We start from the raw sequence: 17,554 nt of genomic DNA, 5'->3' as shown, positions 1-17,554 counted from the left end.
TTTGCTCCACAAACAGAATTGTTCAGTAGCCAGAAAAGTGCTTGCACAGTTGGTGACTGTACTCGCTTCTCTGGCAGCCTAAAAAGGGATGGCATTCAAAATATTTAGAAACTGGTATGTCAGGGGCACTGAGCCATCAGAACAGACCCTGGTGCAAGATTGGGCAGCATCCTGAGGGCCCTCCCAGGCCATGCAGTAACCTGGATTGTGAGGAGAACTAGGGTTGTGGAGGACAGGAGCACAGGAAGAAGGCGTGGACTGGGAGTTGCCCTGCTCACCAACTGATTCAGAAGTATTAAAAAAAATGTTAACAGCTGGTACAGCTCTGCTAGTGGGAAGCAGCAGACTGTCAGTCCAATAATTAATAAGTTAGTCAAGTTTGTTCTCAAAACAAGGCTTATCTTCCTAAGTACCATCACTGTTGGTGGGGGGTAAGGACGGAGCTCCCTTCTCATGTACTAATCCCCTTATATCTACAGCCTTTAGATGAATTTTTTTTTTAATTTTAAGAACTTTAAACCATTAAATTGCAGTTGATTTACAATGTTGTTACTTTCTGCTATCCAGCAAAGTGATTCGATTATACACATATATGCATTCTTTTTTTACATTCTTTTCCATTATGCTTTATCATAAGAGACTGATTTGTTGTTTATCCATTCCGCATATAATGGCTTACATCTGCTAACCCCAGTCTCCAACTCCATCCCTCCCCCCAAACCCTCTCTCTTGGCAACCACAAGTACGTTCTCTGTGTGTACGATTCTGTTTTCTGTTTTGTAGACAGGTTCATTTGTCATATTTTAGATAAGATTTGTTGTTCTGACTTACTTCACTCGCTGTGATAAACTCTCAGTGCATCCAAGTTGCTACAAATATGTGAATACTTCTTTATTAAACAACACCTGCGCTCTGCTTAGTGGCTCGGTCATGTCCGACTGTTTGCGACTCCATGGACTGTAGCCTGCCAGGCTCCTCTGTCCATGGGGATTCTCCAGACAAGAAGACTGGGGAGGGTTGCCATGCCCTTCTCCAGGGGCTCTTTCCAACCCAGGGATCGAACCCAGGTCTCTGGCATTGCAGGTGGATTCTTTACCATCTGAGCCACAAGGGGAGCCCTAGATATTCCCCAACAAAAATTTCCTGTGATTGAGTGAGTAGACATATGTATTGATATATATAGGCTCAGATGGTAATGAATCCACCTGCAGTGCAGGAGACCTGGGTTCCATGTTCCCTGATTTGGGAAGATCCCCTGGAGAAGGGCATGGCAACCCACTCTAGTATTCTTGCTTGGGAAATCCCATTGACAGAGGAGCCTGACAGGCTACAATCCATGGGATCACAGAGTTGGACACGACTGAGCGACTAACACACACATATGGTGCTTGGGCTAATCTCATGCTTGCATTCTAACTGATATAGCTAGTCTTTTCTAAAAGAAAAAGAGGCACAAAGAGAAATACTTTCTGTTGAATAAACTTAGTGCAGCAGAGTACTTTATGAAGCATATTTGCTCTTTCATGATGAAGAAAAGACCCATATAGAGTTGCATGATGATCAACTTAACAATTTCTCCCACTTCTCAGCATCTTTTGTTTCAGTGTTCTTGTCTGCTTTAGCATGTGAGAAGTACCTTTTTAAAGTGGAAAATTGTTAGAACATGAAAATCTCTAACCTGTGCTCTGCTATGATATAACTTATTAATTTTAGGCCTCACATCCTGGATCCCCAGGCTATGTGTTACATACTGTGCAATATTAATTGGCCTATTAGTGCTCAATATTAATGTTATTCCCAGGGTGCCAGTTGGAAAATTTACTGTCACTGTTAATTGCTGCTAAGGAAGTTGGTCTTGCTTCATTGGAGGAATCCATGTGTGAACACCTTTTTGAATAGGTGGTAATTAGAAAAATTAGGACTTATATTCCTCCTGCTACAGGCAGTATGTGTTGGCAAATACTCAAAGACCAAATCCAATCTATATTGGAGTTGCATTGATTTGCATTTCTATCTTTCTGAAATGAGTTCATTAACATTGACTCAGTGTCTAAGTTATGAGGTAAATGTAGGGCACCAAGAAGGGGGTTCCTTTCTCTAGGACATTTAAAGACAGTTTTTGACTATTTTTGGAAGGGGCAACTGAAGAGTCTCTTTTAGGTTCAATCATATCACATCATGGTGTCATTTGCATGGACACTTAGCCTTAGCCCAGTTCTCAGAAGTGCAAAACTGGTTTAATACTTAAGTGAACTTGGAACAATGTAATTGTCAAGCCCCTGTGGGCACAGGCAAAGTCTGGACAGAATTTTCCCTTATAATGAAATTAAGTGTCACTGTTGGTGGGAATGTAAGTTGGTGCAGTCACTGGAAAATAGAGGTTCCTCAGAAAACTGAAAATAGAGTTACTATATGATCCAGCAATCCCACTCCTGGGCATATACCCAGATAAAACTATAATTGAAAAACATAAATGCACCCCTATGTTCATAGCAGCACTGTTCACAATAGGCAAAACGTGAAAACAACCCATATGTCCATGAAGAGATGAATGAATAAAGAAGTTGTGATATGTATACACAGTGGAATATTACTCAGCCATAAAAAGAACAAAATAATGCCATTCATAGCAACATGAATGCAACTAGATCATACTATGTGACGTTAGATGAATACCATGTGATATCACTTATATATGGTATCTAAAACATGGCACAAATGAACTTATTTGCAAAACAGAAACAGACTTGCAGAGAACAGACTTGTGGTTGTCACGGGGGAGGAAAAGGGATGGACTAGAAATTTGGGGTTGGTAGATGCAAGCTATTACATTTAGAATGGATAAACAAGAAGATCCTACTATATAGCATAGGTAACTATATTCACTATCTTGTGATAAACTGTAGTAGAAAAGAATATAAATAAGAAGGTATGTATTGTGTAACTGAGTCACTTTGCTATAGAGCAGAGATTTTCACATCATTGTAAGCCAACTATACTTCTATAAAAGAATTAAAAAAAGAGAAAACATAAAGTGTTAGACTGAATACCATTACATGAACAAGCATCTATAAGCAAGTAGATGCTGCTGCTGCTGCTGCTGCTAAGTCGCTTCAGTCGTGTCCGACTCTGTGTGACCCCATAGACGGCAGCCCACCAGGCTCCCCCACCCCTGGGATTCTCCAGGCAAGAACAGTGGAGTGGGTTGCTATTTCCTTCTCCAGCGCATGAAAGTGAAAAGTCAAAGTGAAGTCACTCAGTCGTGTCCGACTCTTAGCGACCCCATGGACTGCAGCCTACCAGGCTCCTCTGTCCTTGGGATTTTCCAGGCAAGAGTACTGGAGTGGGGTGCCATTGCCTTCTCCAAGCAAGTAGATACCCACCTCCCCAAAAAAAACCCACCTATTCCTATAAGCAGGGAAGTCTCCATTCTTTATCCTTTTATGAACATTAATAAGTGCCTTGCATGAAATTTTATTGCCATAATGATGTAGGAGGACTTCCTGGGTGGTCCAGTAGTTAAGAATAAGCCTTCCATTGCAGGGAATGAGGGTTTGATCCCTGGTCTGGAAACTAACATTCTGCATGCAGTTTGGCAACTAATCCCATGTACTGCAACTAGAGAGCCCAAGTGCCATAATGAAGATCTTGTGTTGCTACCGTTAAGACCCAACACAGCCAGATAAATAAATTTAATAAAATAATGAAAAACTTAAAGTAAATAATGATGTAAGCAACCATATTCTGATCATCCAGCCTATGAGATGGGGAAGGTGGCATGCTTTTCTGTTAAGTGAGGGGTGGTGAAAGTAAGGCATGGTTGAGGAGAGAGGGTGTGCAGAATGAGGACAAATGTGGAAGCAAGAGTTCTAACCCTGAGTACTACTCTGAGGGTGTAAAGCTTGCCATATTCTTACACACAGTTCATGTAAGTTTGGAGGTTCTTACACCATCTTTACTGATAACCTTATAACATTCACTAATTTTGTGAACAAATAATTATTTCAGACACCTTTTGTGCTAGTTAGCAAAACTCTTGGTAGATATTTTTGAGAGTATTGAAGTAAGTTTTAGAGTTATATGGACTCCTGTTGAGGGTTCTCTAGGTGTCAACTGGCTCCTCTTGAAGAGTGAGATAGATATGGTTATACTGGTAGATGGAAGTATTTGGAAGTCAATTACAGTCAATATTATATGTATATTTCCATTTCTACTTTGTGATAAGGAACGTGGTTTTGAGAATTCCACCGATTTGGCTGCCATTGAAAGCACCTCTGAGGACCTCACAAGGACTCATCGCCGAAAACCTTCCAGCACACCATCCATAGCAGTGTCCCGGGCCTCCCTCTCCTCAGGTGAGTATTTCCAACCTGACTGCTCTGTTGTGAAAATGACTAAATCAGGTGAAACTGACTGCCTGGTGTGGCTTTAAATGTATGTTTCATGCCTTTGAAAATAATCATCCACGCTTTGACCCATGGTGTTCGGCCCACTCCGTAAGAACTGTTGAAATGTGGACCCATGTGATGCCTTGAGCCCCTTGCAAAATCTGTGAATTTTGGATTTGATAAGCATATACAGTCATGGGACTTCCCAGATAGTGCAGTGGTGAAGAATCTGCTTGCCAAGGCAGGAGACGTGGGTTCCATCCCTAGAGGAGGAAATGGCAGTCCTCTTCAGTATTCTTGCCTGGGAAATCCCCTGGACAGAGGAGCCTGGTGGACTACAGTCCATAGGGTCTTAAAGAGCCAGACCTGACTGACAGAGCCGAGAAATCAGTAGAGGAGTTCAGGAAATATAATTGGCTCATTTAATACAAAAGATAAAGACACGTGCCCAGAATTCAAGGAAATGGTAGTTCCATTGACACATCGGTCAGAAGTGCCCTGTATCTAGACAGATGAATCATTATTCCCTGGTTTAAATAAGGCCTTCTTTGCAAGCAGCATTAAGGGATTGTTAATAACCCCTTTCATTTGTATGATCCCTTCAAAAAAATTGTTTCACTTTAGCATCACAACAACCCCTGTGAAACAGATATTATTTCATGGTGTAATTTTATTACCTTTGAATAAGGAAACTCTTCAGAGAAATATGTTATAATTAAGAACTTTCTGTCCCATGTGTAGATTTGAAATCATGACAAGATCCCAAGAAGGAAGAAATCACCAGTTATCTAATGATAATGCTGACATAAAGCCTAAGGCTGTATTCTCTGTGCTGAGTTGGGGGTGTCTCTCCAAAACAAGTTGCTCCCAAAGAGTTGGCTAAATGTGTGTGGCTATTATTGCATTTTGTTTAGGACTAGAAAATCGGTTCTCTAGTTCAATGAATAATTTTAAACTAGCCTAGAAGCCAACCTCATGGAGCGTATTTCTACCACTCATGCTCATATTTAGTTGTTTAGTTGTGTCCAACTCTTTGCAACCTCATGGGCTCTAACTCGCCAGGCTCCTCTGTCCATGGGATTTCCCAGGCAAGAATATTGGAGTGGGTGGCCATTTCCTCCTCCAGAGGATCTTCTTGACTCAGGTATTGAACCCATGTCTCCTGTGTCTCCTGCATTGGCAGGCGGCTTCTTTACTGCTGAGCCATTTGAGAAGCCCCTTCATTTCTCCTCGGACTAGTACTCAGTAGCTCCTGTAGATTGAGTACATACTCTGGGTCTGGTGCTATGCTGAGCAGTTCTGTGCTATTTCATTTATCATTTCACTCTTAATCAGTTACTCTCTTCAGTCTTTCTCATTTAGAAGCAAGTATTCTCTCTCAGCAGGGTTTTAACATAGAAGTCTTTTATGGAAATGAACTGTTGATAAGCTATCCACAGCATTACTGAGTTTTGCATTTTTCTGTATATGTTTAAAAACAAGAAATTCTGATGAAAGAATGTTCTGGTGTGCAAAGAAATAGAACTTCCTTTCAATTTCCCTACAGCCACTCCCTTTTTGTGTGAAAAGAACTAGCATCATTTCATTGCATTTTATGTCAGATATAAAAACACAATGTATGCATGCGTGCTCAGTCATGTCTGACTCTCTGCGATCCCATGGGCTGTAGCCCACCAGGCTCCTCTGTCCATGGAATAGACAATAGATTCTCTAATAAATAAGGAATACTTGATGTTTTATTTTTTTCTAAGCTTAATGGCCCATTCTTTGAGGGTTTGCCAAGGTTTTTGAGCACAACAAAATTCTTAAATAGCTTACAAATTGATCATGTTATAGTAGTAGAACATTTGCCTTCCTATGCTCAAAGGAGAAATGTACAGATCAGTGTTGGTAAGTCAGTCCAAGAAACTTTCAAAATACTGTTAATAAATGGTAGCATGTTAGCATAAACAGTATGAAGTTTCTGACTGTTGTTTTCATGACACTATCTATGCCCTATCCCTAGAAAGAATTGGAATAACAATGAAACATTTGCAATGAGAAGTGAACCCTTCTAACAAAACAAGATGATTCCCTTATTCCCCTTTCCTTCCTGCAGACCGGAGTCGATCTGAGTTAGATTTGAGCGGGTCATTTACAGAAGACTTAGAGGATACTGTAAGCATAAGGAGCAAATCTGTCCCTGGGGCTTTGGACAAAGACTTGGTAAGTTGGATATGGAAGAGTGTCTAATGGTCATGAAGAAAGGGCACAGGCTTATTCCAAACCTGTCCACTTTCAGGAAGGATGAGTTGAGTGTGAAGTGAAGATATACAATCATTTCTTCCTATTAGTCTTCACAACTAACATATAAAAACAAATATGATTTAGAAAAGGTAACAGGTGATCAGGTTAATGAGTGACAAGTATCTCTAAGAAAACAGCTGTTGGGGATTTCAGTTCCTGGTTAAAAGCATGTCACTTAATATAAACCCAGAAAAAGTAAGGAATCCTAACTTTTCCTAAATCCAACATTACTAGACTTATCTGACTATAGGTTTTATATGAACACTTCTACATCTCACATTATCCCCCTAAACTGTCTTCTCAATTGAGACTAACTTATGTGAAATTTAATGTTTAAGGTAAAGTCATTCATGAAATGAGAACGTTGAATTAAATTATTGTGAAGGTTCTAATATTCTGAAATTCCTATTTCTACCATATCTATAATCCAATTTGAACTCCTTGGATGAAAGATAAGACAAATGTTAAATGACATTATTATAATTTTTCTGACACAAACCAGGAAACTTAGTTCTAACACTCAATGTTATTTACTATAGTAATAAAAAACTGCAAAGTATTTTTAAATCTACCACAAAAGGGCAGCGGTGGCAGTGGGCAATGAGAGCAAATGGTTTCAAAGCTTACTTGGTATTCAGCCTTTATTTTTTATTATTATTATTTTTTTTTTGGTAGTCAGCCTTTAAAGAACAGATAATTCCAATGTTATTAAACTATTACTGATCATAGAAAATCTTCTGAAAATCTTCAAATTCATGATATGAAGCCATTTTATATAACCTGAATACTCAAACTTGATTTTAAAAATAGTTTTAAAAAAGAAAGCTACAAAGTAAATTAATTTATAAATATATACAGAAAACTTGAATATATACACAAATCTAGCAGTGAATCAAAAATATTGCAATAAGCAAGTTTTATTCTAGGTTTGAATGGAAGAATTAACCTCTATAAGAATATCTTTTACATAATTAATATTTCACTATATTAAAGGAGAAAATAAAAACTACATCAATAGATGTGGAAAACTTTTTAAAAAGAGAATGTAATTAGAACAGGATGCATAATACTAGCTTTACCCAGGGTGAGAAGAAGGAGGACCAGGGAAGAGAGGAGAAACCAAAAAGAAAGGTATCCTTAAATTTAAAAAAAGAAAATAGTATGCATGATATAATCCATTTATCTGTGTGTATATGTACCCTGTTCATCCATCAAAGATTATTGAAATTTCATTAATAATATGTGAGTGAAGATACAAGTTTTTTTTAATCTATATTGCTTGAAATTTTTACTATAAAAATGTACTATTTAAATAGCCAGGGGATAGAAAAGTGGGGAAAGAAAAGTAGAATCTGGGATTTTGGATAAGAAACCAATATGTAAAATAGTTTATTCTATTGGAGAGATTTTCAATATACATTTCCGTGTCTTAACAGTATATATACATACACAGACATGCATTAATGTGCACACACACACACCCATACACACACAAATGCACCTCAACTTTTCAAATTAAAAAGTAAGTACTTTGCTCAAAGTGAATCACTTTAGTGAGCAGGGAAGGAGGGATTGAACGCCCAGATCTGTGTGATTCCACATTTCATGGTCTTTCCATAAAGCAAGCATCACTAGGAAGGAGACCCCAATCTTCAGATGGTTGTAATTCAGGTCGAATGGAGAGCAATAGAGCAAAACCTAGGAATGGAGTTTTTTTAGATATTTGTATCTGATATTTCAAGTATTTAAAAACAGTGTTTTCAAATATCGTATATTAACGCATATATTTGAAATCTAGAAGGATGATTCTGACGAATCTGTTCACAGAGCCACAGTAGAGACACAGACATAGATAACAGGCTTATGGACAAGGGTGGGGGAGAAGAGGGAGAGGGTGAGATGAATGGAGACAGGAGCATGGATACATATACACTAACATAGGTAAAATAGATAGCCAATGGGAATTTGCTGTAATAACTCAGGGAACTCAAAGTGGGGCTCTGTAATAACCAAGAGGAGTGGGAATGGGCGGGAGGTGGGAGGGAGATTCAAGAGGGAGGGGACATATGTACACCTATGGTTAATTCATTTTGATGTATGACAGAAATAAAATCAATGTCATAAAGCAATCATAAATCAATTATAAATAAATATTTTAAAAAGTTGTTTTGTAAGTGAAAAGACTTTCTAGGAAAGACACCAAGTCACTGATTTTATTCCTCCCCATCTTTCTTTAGGATTCCTTGGAAGAGATGGAAGATGGCATTGATGACTTAGTGTCCTCCCAGTTTTCTTCAAATACCCACAGTCTAGCGAGTGGCCTGTCAACAGTAAGCAATTCTTGAGCATGCACTGGAATTTTCTTCTTTCTCTTGTTGATTTTCTTTGCATTTCCAAAGAAGAGAATCCAAAGAACTTCCAAAGAAGTTCTTGGAAAAGGCAGGATCATGAATTAAAGTTATTATAGTCTGCTGCTTGCCTTTTGTCCAAAGAGTACCTTTTATTCAAATTTTGTGGGGGCTTGTCCTAAGGCTCCTGATTCCTACTTTAAAAAACCTCTCCCCACCACGTTTTAAAGCCTCATCACTCCCTAGTTCAGGCTCTCATCAGCTGAACCCTCTGAATTATCTCAGTTCTCAGTTGGTAAATTTCCCTGCTGCCATTCTCTCAGTTCCTCAGATGTCCTCCTTCCTACCACCAGTCACTTTCCTCACTTTCCTTAAACACATAGCCAAGTAACTTTCTTTCCTATTCGTACATCAAGTCCATAACTTCCGACTCCTACAGAATAACGTCCCATATTACTTTGGTGTTTGAACCCTTCTTTGAGAGGGCTTTAGGTGCCCCTGGGTCTTTTTATCTATCTGTATGCCTCCAAGTCTTTTCTTGGTGTCTTTTATTTCCGTCTGTTGCTCTAATATGCTTTTCTCTTTTGACCTTTGGGCGACTTCCTTAAAGAATTCTCAAGCAGGCTCTGACAGGAAATGGACCTACCTAAGTGTGCCTGATGCTGACTCAGACACTGTGAGTGTTCAACCTTTCCTTTTTCTTTTTTTCAATCTTTCTTCATGGATTTCATGGTACAGAAAATCTCATTAGCTAGCCAATTCTTCCAGCCTTTCTGACTCATGTATCATTAACCAGCAATCCTCTTTTAAAAGGTAAATAATATAATCAGAATCCAGGTATTCCAAAGAAAACACATTTTTTAAACATTAGAATCTGTGGACTAGAGAAAAGATACATGGTCCAGAATGGTTTACTATGAACAAGGCACCTTTTCATGGGATTCTCCAGGCAAGAATACCGGAGTGGGTAGCCATTCCCTTCTCCAGGGTATCTTTCCAACCCAGGGATCCAACTTGGGTCTCCTGCATTGCAGGCAGATTCTTTACCATCTGAACCACCAGGGAAGCCCCTTAGAATAAACATCTCTATTTAAATCACAGCATTGGCTTGGTTAAAAGCATAGTTTGGTTAGTAGTAAAATTCTTGTAACTTCTTCAGTTTCTTCCAAGCTTCTGCAAAAGTGGGTTCTTAAACTGAATTTTCTATGCACGGATCTCATGCTTTAACAGAGGACCCTCTTTGAAGGACTGGCTACAGAAGGATGTGGTATAGATACAAGTCAGTGACCCAAGGGGTCAGTAAGGTATGGTGTGGAGGTCGTCAGACTAAAAATCTGGAAATCTTTTGCTTTGCTGTCAACAAAAAAAAATTAATCAGTTGATCTAAGAAAGTAATGGGAAATTCTATTGGCTCCATATTGAAGATTATAACCTGGGAACAGCATCTCAGAAAGCTCCGAGAACTGTCCTGCCCATAGAAGTCAAGCAGTTATATGTTTTTTTGAGACAAAAGGGCTATTCATTAAACAATATATTATTGACGGTTTACACAATTCAGATCTAAGCATCATTGTGTCCCCTTATAAGAGCATAGGAGGAATACTGTCTTTTAAGGAGTTGTCTTATGGGTGCTCGAAGGATGTTGTTGTCACGGCTGAGCAGGTATTCTTGCTGATGAGGAAGGTCTGGTAGATACATACTGCAGATACATAATGCACAGTAGAGGGGAGCGAGGAGGCCAAAGGTCAGATGAACTTTTTCATGTTCAAATTTTTCTTGGGGAATTCTCTGGTGGTCCAGTGGTTAAGACTCCACACTTTCATTGCTGAGGGCCCAGGTTGGTCAGGGAATTAAGATCCTGCAAGCCATGTGGTTCAGTGAAAACAAAAAAGAATGTTTAAATTTTTCAAGCTTTGCCATAAAATATGAACTTTATTTCACAATATTTCGGCACTGCCAATAATTTCTGTGAGCCAGACTTGACTCATATGTGACATGAGGGGTTTGGGACTTATTCTTGAGGCCCTTGAAACTCAAAGCATGGTCTATTGACCAGCAACACAGAGTGACCTGAGACAGAGACTCTAAAAGGCTGTCAGTTTACAGAACCACTAGTGTCTCTGTGGTAATTTCATAGCACTGCTAGGCCAAGTGAAAGTGAAGTCGCTCAGTCAGATCAGACTGTTCGCAACCCCATGGATTGTAGCCTACCAGGCTCCTCAGTCCATGGAATTTTCCAGGCAAGAGTACTGGAGTGGATTGCCATTTCCTTCTCCAGGTGATCTTCCCAACCCAGGGATTGAACTTGGGTCTTCCACATTGCAGGCAGACGCTTTACTGTCTGAGCCACCTAGCCCAGTTATTAAATAGTTAGCTTGGAAAAAAAATAAGCACTGGTATCTTAACAACTTAATAGCCATTTGAAAATATAGTGCACAGTAACCATTTGAAAAAATAATATTTTTATTCCTTTCTTCATTTTAGTCCCTTTGTCGTGTCCGACTCTTTTCCGTTCCTAAATAGCCCCTGAGGTGATGTGTGGGCCTAATGGGGACTACATGAGTTGGCAGCAGCATTTTCATTTCCTTTTCCTCATGGATTTTTGTGCAGTACATGTTTTTTGTCATAGTTACTGCCTAAATCTCAGGTTCACATGGATAGGACTTTATTAAAAAGAAGAAAGTGGGGTCGAATGTTAACACTGTGAACTACTGTCTGCATGGTATCTAATAGTTGTCAGTGTTGTTTCCTTGGGAATTTTAAAATATCCTGCGGTGCCCGTTGTGAGTTGGGGCTGGTGCTCTGGGATGCCTTAACACACAGTTTGGGAACTGTGGACCTAGGAGTTTGTTAGAAAAGCAGAATCGCAAGGCTTCCCTGGTGGTCCAGTGGTTAATAATCGACCATGCAATGCAAGGGCCACTGGTTCAATCCCTGATCTGGGAAGATTCCACGTGCTGCAGAGCAACTAAGCCCTTGCATCACTACTATTGAGCCTGTTGCACTCTGGAGACCGGGAGCCACAACTTCTGAAGCCAGGGGGCCTAGAGCCTGAGCTCTGCAACAAATGAAACTACTGCAAAGAGAAGCCCTGCACAACGCAACTAGAGAGCAGCCTCTGCTCATTGCAACTGGAGAAACCCCGAGTGCAGCAACAAAGACCCACCACAGCCAAAAATAAATAAACAAATCTTTAAAAGAAAAAAAAAAAGAAGAAGACAGAATCTCAGACTCCACCTGGTACTGTGTGGATTAGAACCTTCATTTTAACGAGACCCCCAAGTGACCAGTAGGCAATTAAAGTTTGCAAAGATACCTGCTATCATGAAAATTCTGATGTTTGGTTTTAGGAACCGAGTAGATGACTTAGGTCACTCACTGGCTCTTTAAGTTTTAATTTCCAAATTATTATGGAATCCTTGGTTTGCTCTTGCCCTTGATTTAAGCTTGAAAGAGAGACTGGCCATATCACCCACTGCTTTTGGATCAGTCTGTACTTTGAGCAATTGAAGCAAGGTTATGACTTTTGTTTTATATATAAACAAAAAAATATATACAAGGTATGAGGTCTAACCTCTCTTTGCACTTACCATAGTCTTTACTTCCCAGTCATTCATAGACAGGGCTCTTGAAATGCCTAGATCACTTCTGAACGCCTTCCAGGTGGTCTTTTGTGACAGTCATGTTGCTAAGACACAGAGTTCGTGTTGCTGGCACTACAGGATAATTTTGTTCCATTTAATTTAAAATGCATCTCTTGTTATCAGTGTCCCATCAGAACTTTCATTCATTCTGGCACATTTGGACAGGGTTTCTTTCTGCATTTTATTTATTTATTTATTTTCTTTCTGCATTTTAATTTTATTTACTGGCTGGTGTGTTATTTTCTTGTTTAGCGTTCTGTTTGTGAGAGTTGCTATTTTATAGATGTGTAGAAAGCCACAGTCATATTAGTTACTAACCCTGTGGCCTCACAACTGGTCAGGGGAGTCCAGACAGCTGTGGGCAGTGATGTTCTCGTGGCGTGCCCTTTTGGAAGATGCAGTTATGTTACAGAACCAATCTTGGGTCTGGTTGTCTGGGTACAGTAAAAGCAATCTACTGACACCAGGTTGTGGTGAAGGAAAGTGCAGTGTTTATTGTGTAAATGTCGAGGATGGCTGACTGGTGCTTGAAACCCCTCAAACTTCCTGAAGGGTTTCAGCAAAGCATTTCTAAAGGCCAGGTGAGGGTCGAGGGTCTCAGAGTATGTGATCAGCTTGTGCACAGTTCTCTGATTAGTTGATGATGATCAATCCTTAGGCTACAGAAGGTCTGGGGGCTATGTGCTCATGGTCATCAAATCGTTAATTTCTTCCATTTGATGGGGGTTGTAGCATCTGTAAAACAACTCAGGAAATGTGCATTAGATTCTATTAATATTATCTGGGTACTTCAGAGGCAATAAAGTAGATGATAAAGGGGAGGGGCTACATTGGGAAGGCCCCATAGGGTCCTGCTGGGTTATAGTATGGCTTCTCAGAGACTTATGGGATGGAATACTCTATGTAGGTATCAGAGAGAGAAGCTTGTAGCTTATCCTTGCACAGAAATATGGGGTTTTTTTTTCTTTGTCCTCATCAATGCATTCTAGACCTTGAAGTAGACTGACCTTGAGTCTCCCAGTGAAAGAGGAGAAAGCTACAGGGATGGGGAGAGGAGATGGAATGGGAAATGCCTGTGTCCCCACACTCATTAGAAGTGAATAAACAAAGGCTATTCACTAACCCAAAAAGGCAATGCATCCCCCCTCAGCGAGTGTCCTGCGTTCCTTACTAATGGTCCTAGACTTTGTCCTTTCTCAGGCTTGGATTTTATGCAACACCAGAAAAACAAGCCATCTTTTGCTTTCTTCCTTCACAGTAAGCTTCCCTGCTTACTTATAAACAACGGGAATTGTAATTGAATGGGGGGAGGTAGCTTCTGTGGAGAGATCACTAGCATCTCTTTTCATCTTGTTGATTCCAGACCAGCCTGAACAGCATGATGAGTGTTTACAGTGAGACAGGAGACTATGGCAACGTGAAGGTCAGCGGGGAAATCCTTTTGCACATCAGCTACAGCTACGAAACTGGCGGGCTCTACATTTTTGTCAAGAACTGCAGAAATCTGGCCATAGGAGATGAAAAGAAACAGAGGACAGATGCGTAAGCACATAGCATGTTCCCCAGACTGTTTCAGTCACTGCCCATGTGAATTATGTGTATATGTCAGCCTGTGTGTTTCTTTTTCAGAAGCCTTTTAGCATTCATCTAGAATCAGAACGTTGATCATCACTTTCTCCCTCTGCCACACTTCTAAATATTATCTGACATGCATGTATAATGGTTGCATTCGTAGTTACCTGAATCTTATTTTATTAAAAAAAAATTTTTTTTTTTGGCTGCACATTATGGCTTGTGGGAATCTCATTTCCCTGGCCAGGGATTGAACCCAGGCCATGGCATTGAAAGTAGCAAATCCTCACCACTAGACCACCAGGGAACTCTTAAGATTTTAAAGAAGCTATTACTCAGCATGATTCAGGACTCACAGATTTGTAGTTCACACAGAGGCAGCTCTTTGTCATACAAGGCTGACACGTTGGCACACCCCAGGCTGTATGAGAGTATCCTATTAATTTTTGTTCTGGGAAACCCTCCAGAAAAAATTACCAAGCTGTTTGCCCAATTGAACAACTTGAAAGGGCAATTATGAGGCTCTCGGGATTTCCAGGATCAGCCTGGGAGGGCAGGTAAGACCATGGGAAGGTAAGACCCAGGGCTTCCCAGGACCACTGCCAGTTTGGTGAGTCACTCTGAGGACTCACAGGTCTCCACACACAGTCATAATCAGTACAGGGAAAAGGCATATGTGGCAAAGTTCAAGAGAATCAAGGCTCAAGCTTCCAAGGACGTCTCCCAGTGGAGTCACATAGGATGTGCTTAAGTCCTCCAGCCACAAGTGGTGAAAACACATGGGGAGTGTTGTCTACCAGGGAAGCTCACTGAGAGACTCAACTGGTCACATACCAAAATCCCAGTCTCCTACATGAAAGCAGGTGTTCAGCAGGAGCCATACTATTTCCACAAATATTTTTGGCACAGTGAGCCACTTATTTCTGTTCCCGGAGTGATGAAAATCCTCCCGAAATCCAGGTTCTGCATGCTAGCCAAGAGCCAAACTTATAAACAGATATTTCGAATGAGAGCAGTCTCAGACCCACTGTTTACCCTTTTTCTACCTAATAGATAAATAGCTCAGCAAATCTGCTTCCAAAACAGACAAATGAGTAGACAAATAGATTGGTCTGGTTACCTCCTTAGCTAAATATCAGAGAGCTTCAGGATTGGTATCATCAGTCTCAAAGGGATCATCTAAAGCCACAGTAGGTGGACTTCAGGACTCTGGTAGCATCTTTTATATTTCAGTCTTATACATCTTGTGCATTTCTGAGTCTGCCATGATGCCCTGCTCCTGGGACTGTTCAAAGCCAGGTATTGGGGAGAATTGCTACTGTGACTTCAGGTTGTTAATTTTAATTTCCTCTTTTTCACCATTTTTCTTTATTCACTCATTGACTCCACTCATCAGAAGTCCAGACATCTGAGTGGAGAGGAAAATTACCTCTATGATCAAGAGCACTTATCATAATAATAGATTATACTTATTCAGTAGTATAATGTATTAGCTCCTTGTATGTGTCAGCTCATTTGATCCTTATCATCCCCTAAGTCATCATTCCAGGTTTGCAGATGATGAAACTGAGATACAGAGAGATTAAGTAAGTTCTTGAGTTCCCCCAAACCATTGACACCTGGAGTAATTCAAACCCAGCTGGCTTGACTCTAGAACCCACTCTCTTTACTACAAGAATTTACAAATTCTCTCTTATTGAAGGTCCAGAGTTATATTTCAAAATGTCCTGGTATGTAAACCACATTCTCTTTGGTTCTGTCTCTTACACTCACTAGCCTGTTTCTTTTACCCCTTTTATTCACTGAGGTCCCTGAGCATTTCTCTCAAAGTAGATGTTTCCCAAGGATTACTTTCATTTTTTTTTTATCATACACAGTTATGTCAAGTCATACCTTCTTCCTGATAAGTCCAGAAATAACAAGCGCAAGACCAAAATAAGAACAGGCACCAATCCAGAATTCAATGAAACCCTAAAGGTAAATCAATACTCTTTCATGGTAACTTTAATGACTCGATTTACCTCATTGGTTTAGATGTAACTGTAAAGGATTTGCATGTCAAGGCTTATATGTATTTTAGAAAAGCAGGATGTGAGTCAGTTGGCTTTCTGTTTCTGGAAAAGAAAACAACGTAAACCACTCTTAGTCTATTTCTCTGCTGCTCCCAAGATTGCACTGGAAGTAGAGATTATCCAGGAAAATTACATCTGACTTGGTATCAATACCTCTTGTCCAAAGGTATGTTTCACCCTTGAGAAAACAATTTTTTTTCTAGTTCCCTGTAAAAGAAGTTTGCCCAAGTTTTGGCCCTAACTTAGCAGGTCACTCTATACATACTCATTGTTCTGCTAACGCAGCATTAAAATGTGCTGTTTCTTGTTAGGGTTTCAGAATTTGGCTAAATTTATGCATGTGGTTAATGAACAGTGGAGATGCAGGGCTAGATTTGAAAACTCTCAGAGACAGTGGCCTAGGTAAGATATAAGCCAGGCCCCAATTCTAGAGACATTACTTTTTCCCATGGGCCTCCATGTAACCTCTTCCCTCACCCTGAACACAGTTGGCCTGGTAAGAAAGTTCCAAGGGGATGGGGATGTTGACGTTACTGCCAGTCGCAGGGTAACTTATGGATCTTGGAGCCAGAGTGATGGAGTCATGGAGTCCACCACAGGAGGCAGTTGGCGAGTGGGGGCGTGTGTCAGCAGGGTCATATGTGAAAGCAGGAGCCAGTATCAAGAGGGGTCAAAGTGAAAAGGGATGAATATACGCAGAGGGTGAATCCAGCAGCCATGACAGGATAGCAAAGATGAGCTGAAGCAGAGCAGATAAAGAGAATGACGTGGCAGATCCGGGAAGCAGGGCCAAAGTGAATCATGCTGGAAACAGCAAAGGATGATGCGAATTCAAGATGAGGAATCAGTCAGTCTGAGGCATGTCTGAGGTGATATTTGCAGAGGACAATCAGGAGATTTTGAGGGGGTGTGGGTATGTGGCCCCAGATAATGTTCTGCTGGAAAAGGGAAAACCACGCCAGTGATATTTTCTTTCTGCTCAGTCTGTGTATATATCGATCTCACCCCTGCACTTAGGCTGAACTTTAGGAAGTTTGACATCTGCAAGCTTCTCACTGTCAAGCTTTCCTGGATTTGGGTCTTATTATTCTAAATAAGACAGAGAAATTAGAGACTTGATACATTAAACCTTGCACTTACAAAGTAGCTGTTGACAAAATAATTAGGCAAATAAAAAGCAAGTAAAGCTGAAAAGGGGACAAGCTTTATCACCTCACACTTTCTATATAATATCAAAGTTTATC

General features: G+C 40.3%; 1 protein-coding gene and 1 non-coding gene across 3 annotated transcripts in view; one reads left to right on the top strand and one right to left on the bottom strand.

The window, feature by feature from the left end:
• SYTL5 (synaptotagmin like 5) overlaps window positions 1–17,554 on the top strand; it is a 171,210-nt gene that overhangs the window by 100,012 nt on the left and 53,644 nt on the right. Inside the window, exons 9-14 of one of the 2 annotated variants that reach the window (XM_043895558.1) lie at window positions 4,226–4,355; window positions 6,487–6,593; window positions 8,912–9,004; window positions 9,633–9,698; window positions 14,030–14,208; window positions 16,116–16,215. In XM_043895558.1, coding sequence (XP_043751493.1) covers window positions 4,226–4,355; window positions 6,487–6,593; window positions 8,912–9,004; window positions 9,633–9,698; window positions 14,030–14,208; window positions 16,116–16,215 — 675 coding nt within the window. The remainder of the gene's footprint in view (window positions 1–4,225; window positions 4,356–6,486; window positions 6,594–8,911; window positions 9,005–9,632; window positions 9,699–14,029; window positions 14,209–16,115; window positions 16,216–17,554) is intronic. The other variant, XM_043895560.1, reaches the window with a different exon arrangement.
• Window positions 14,474–14,545, bottom strand: TRNAE-UUC. The gene has a single exon. It is a non-coding gene; the product is annotated as a tRNA-Glu (tRNA).

Source organism: Cervus elaphus, chromosome X, assembly GCF_910594005.1.
Source record: "Cervus elaphus chromosome X, mCerEla1.1, whole genome shotgun sequence".
NCBI lineage: Eukaryota > Metazoa > Chordata > Mammalia > Artiodactyla > Cervidae > Cervus > Cervus elaphus.
The sequence above is the reverse complement of the archived record's forward strand: the minus strand, read 5'-3'. Positions and strand labels throughout refer to the sequence as shown.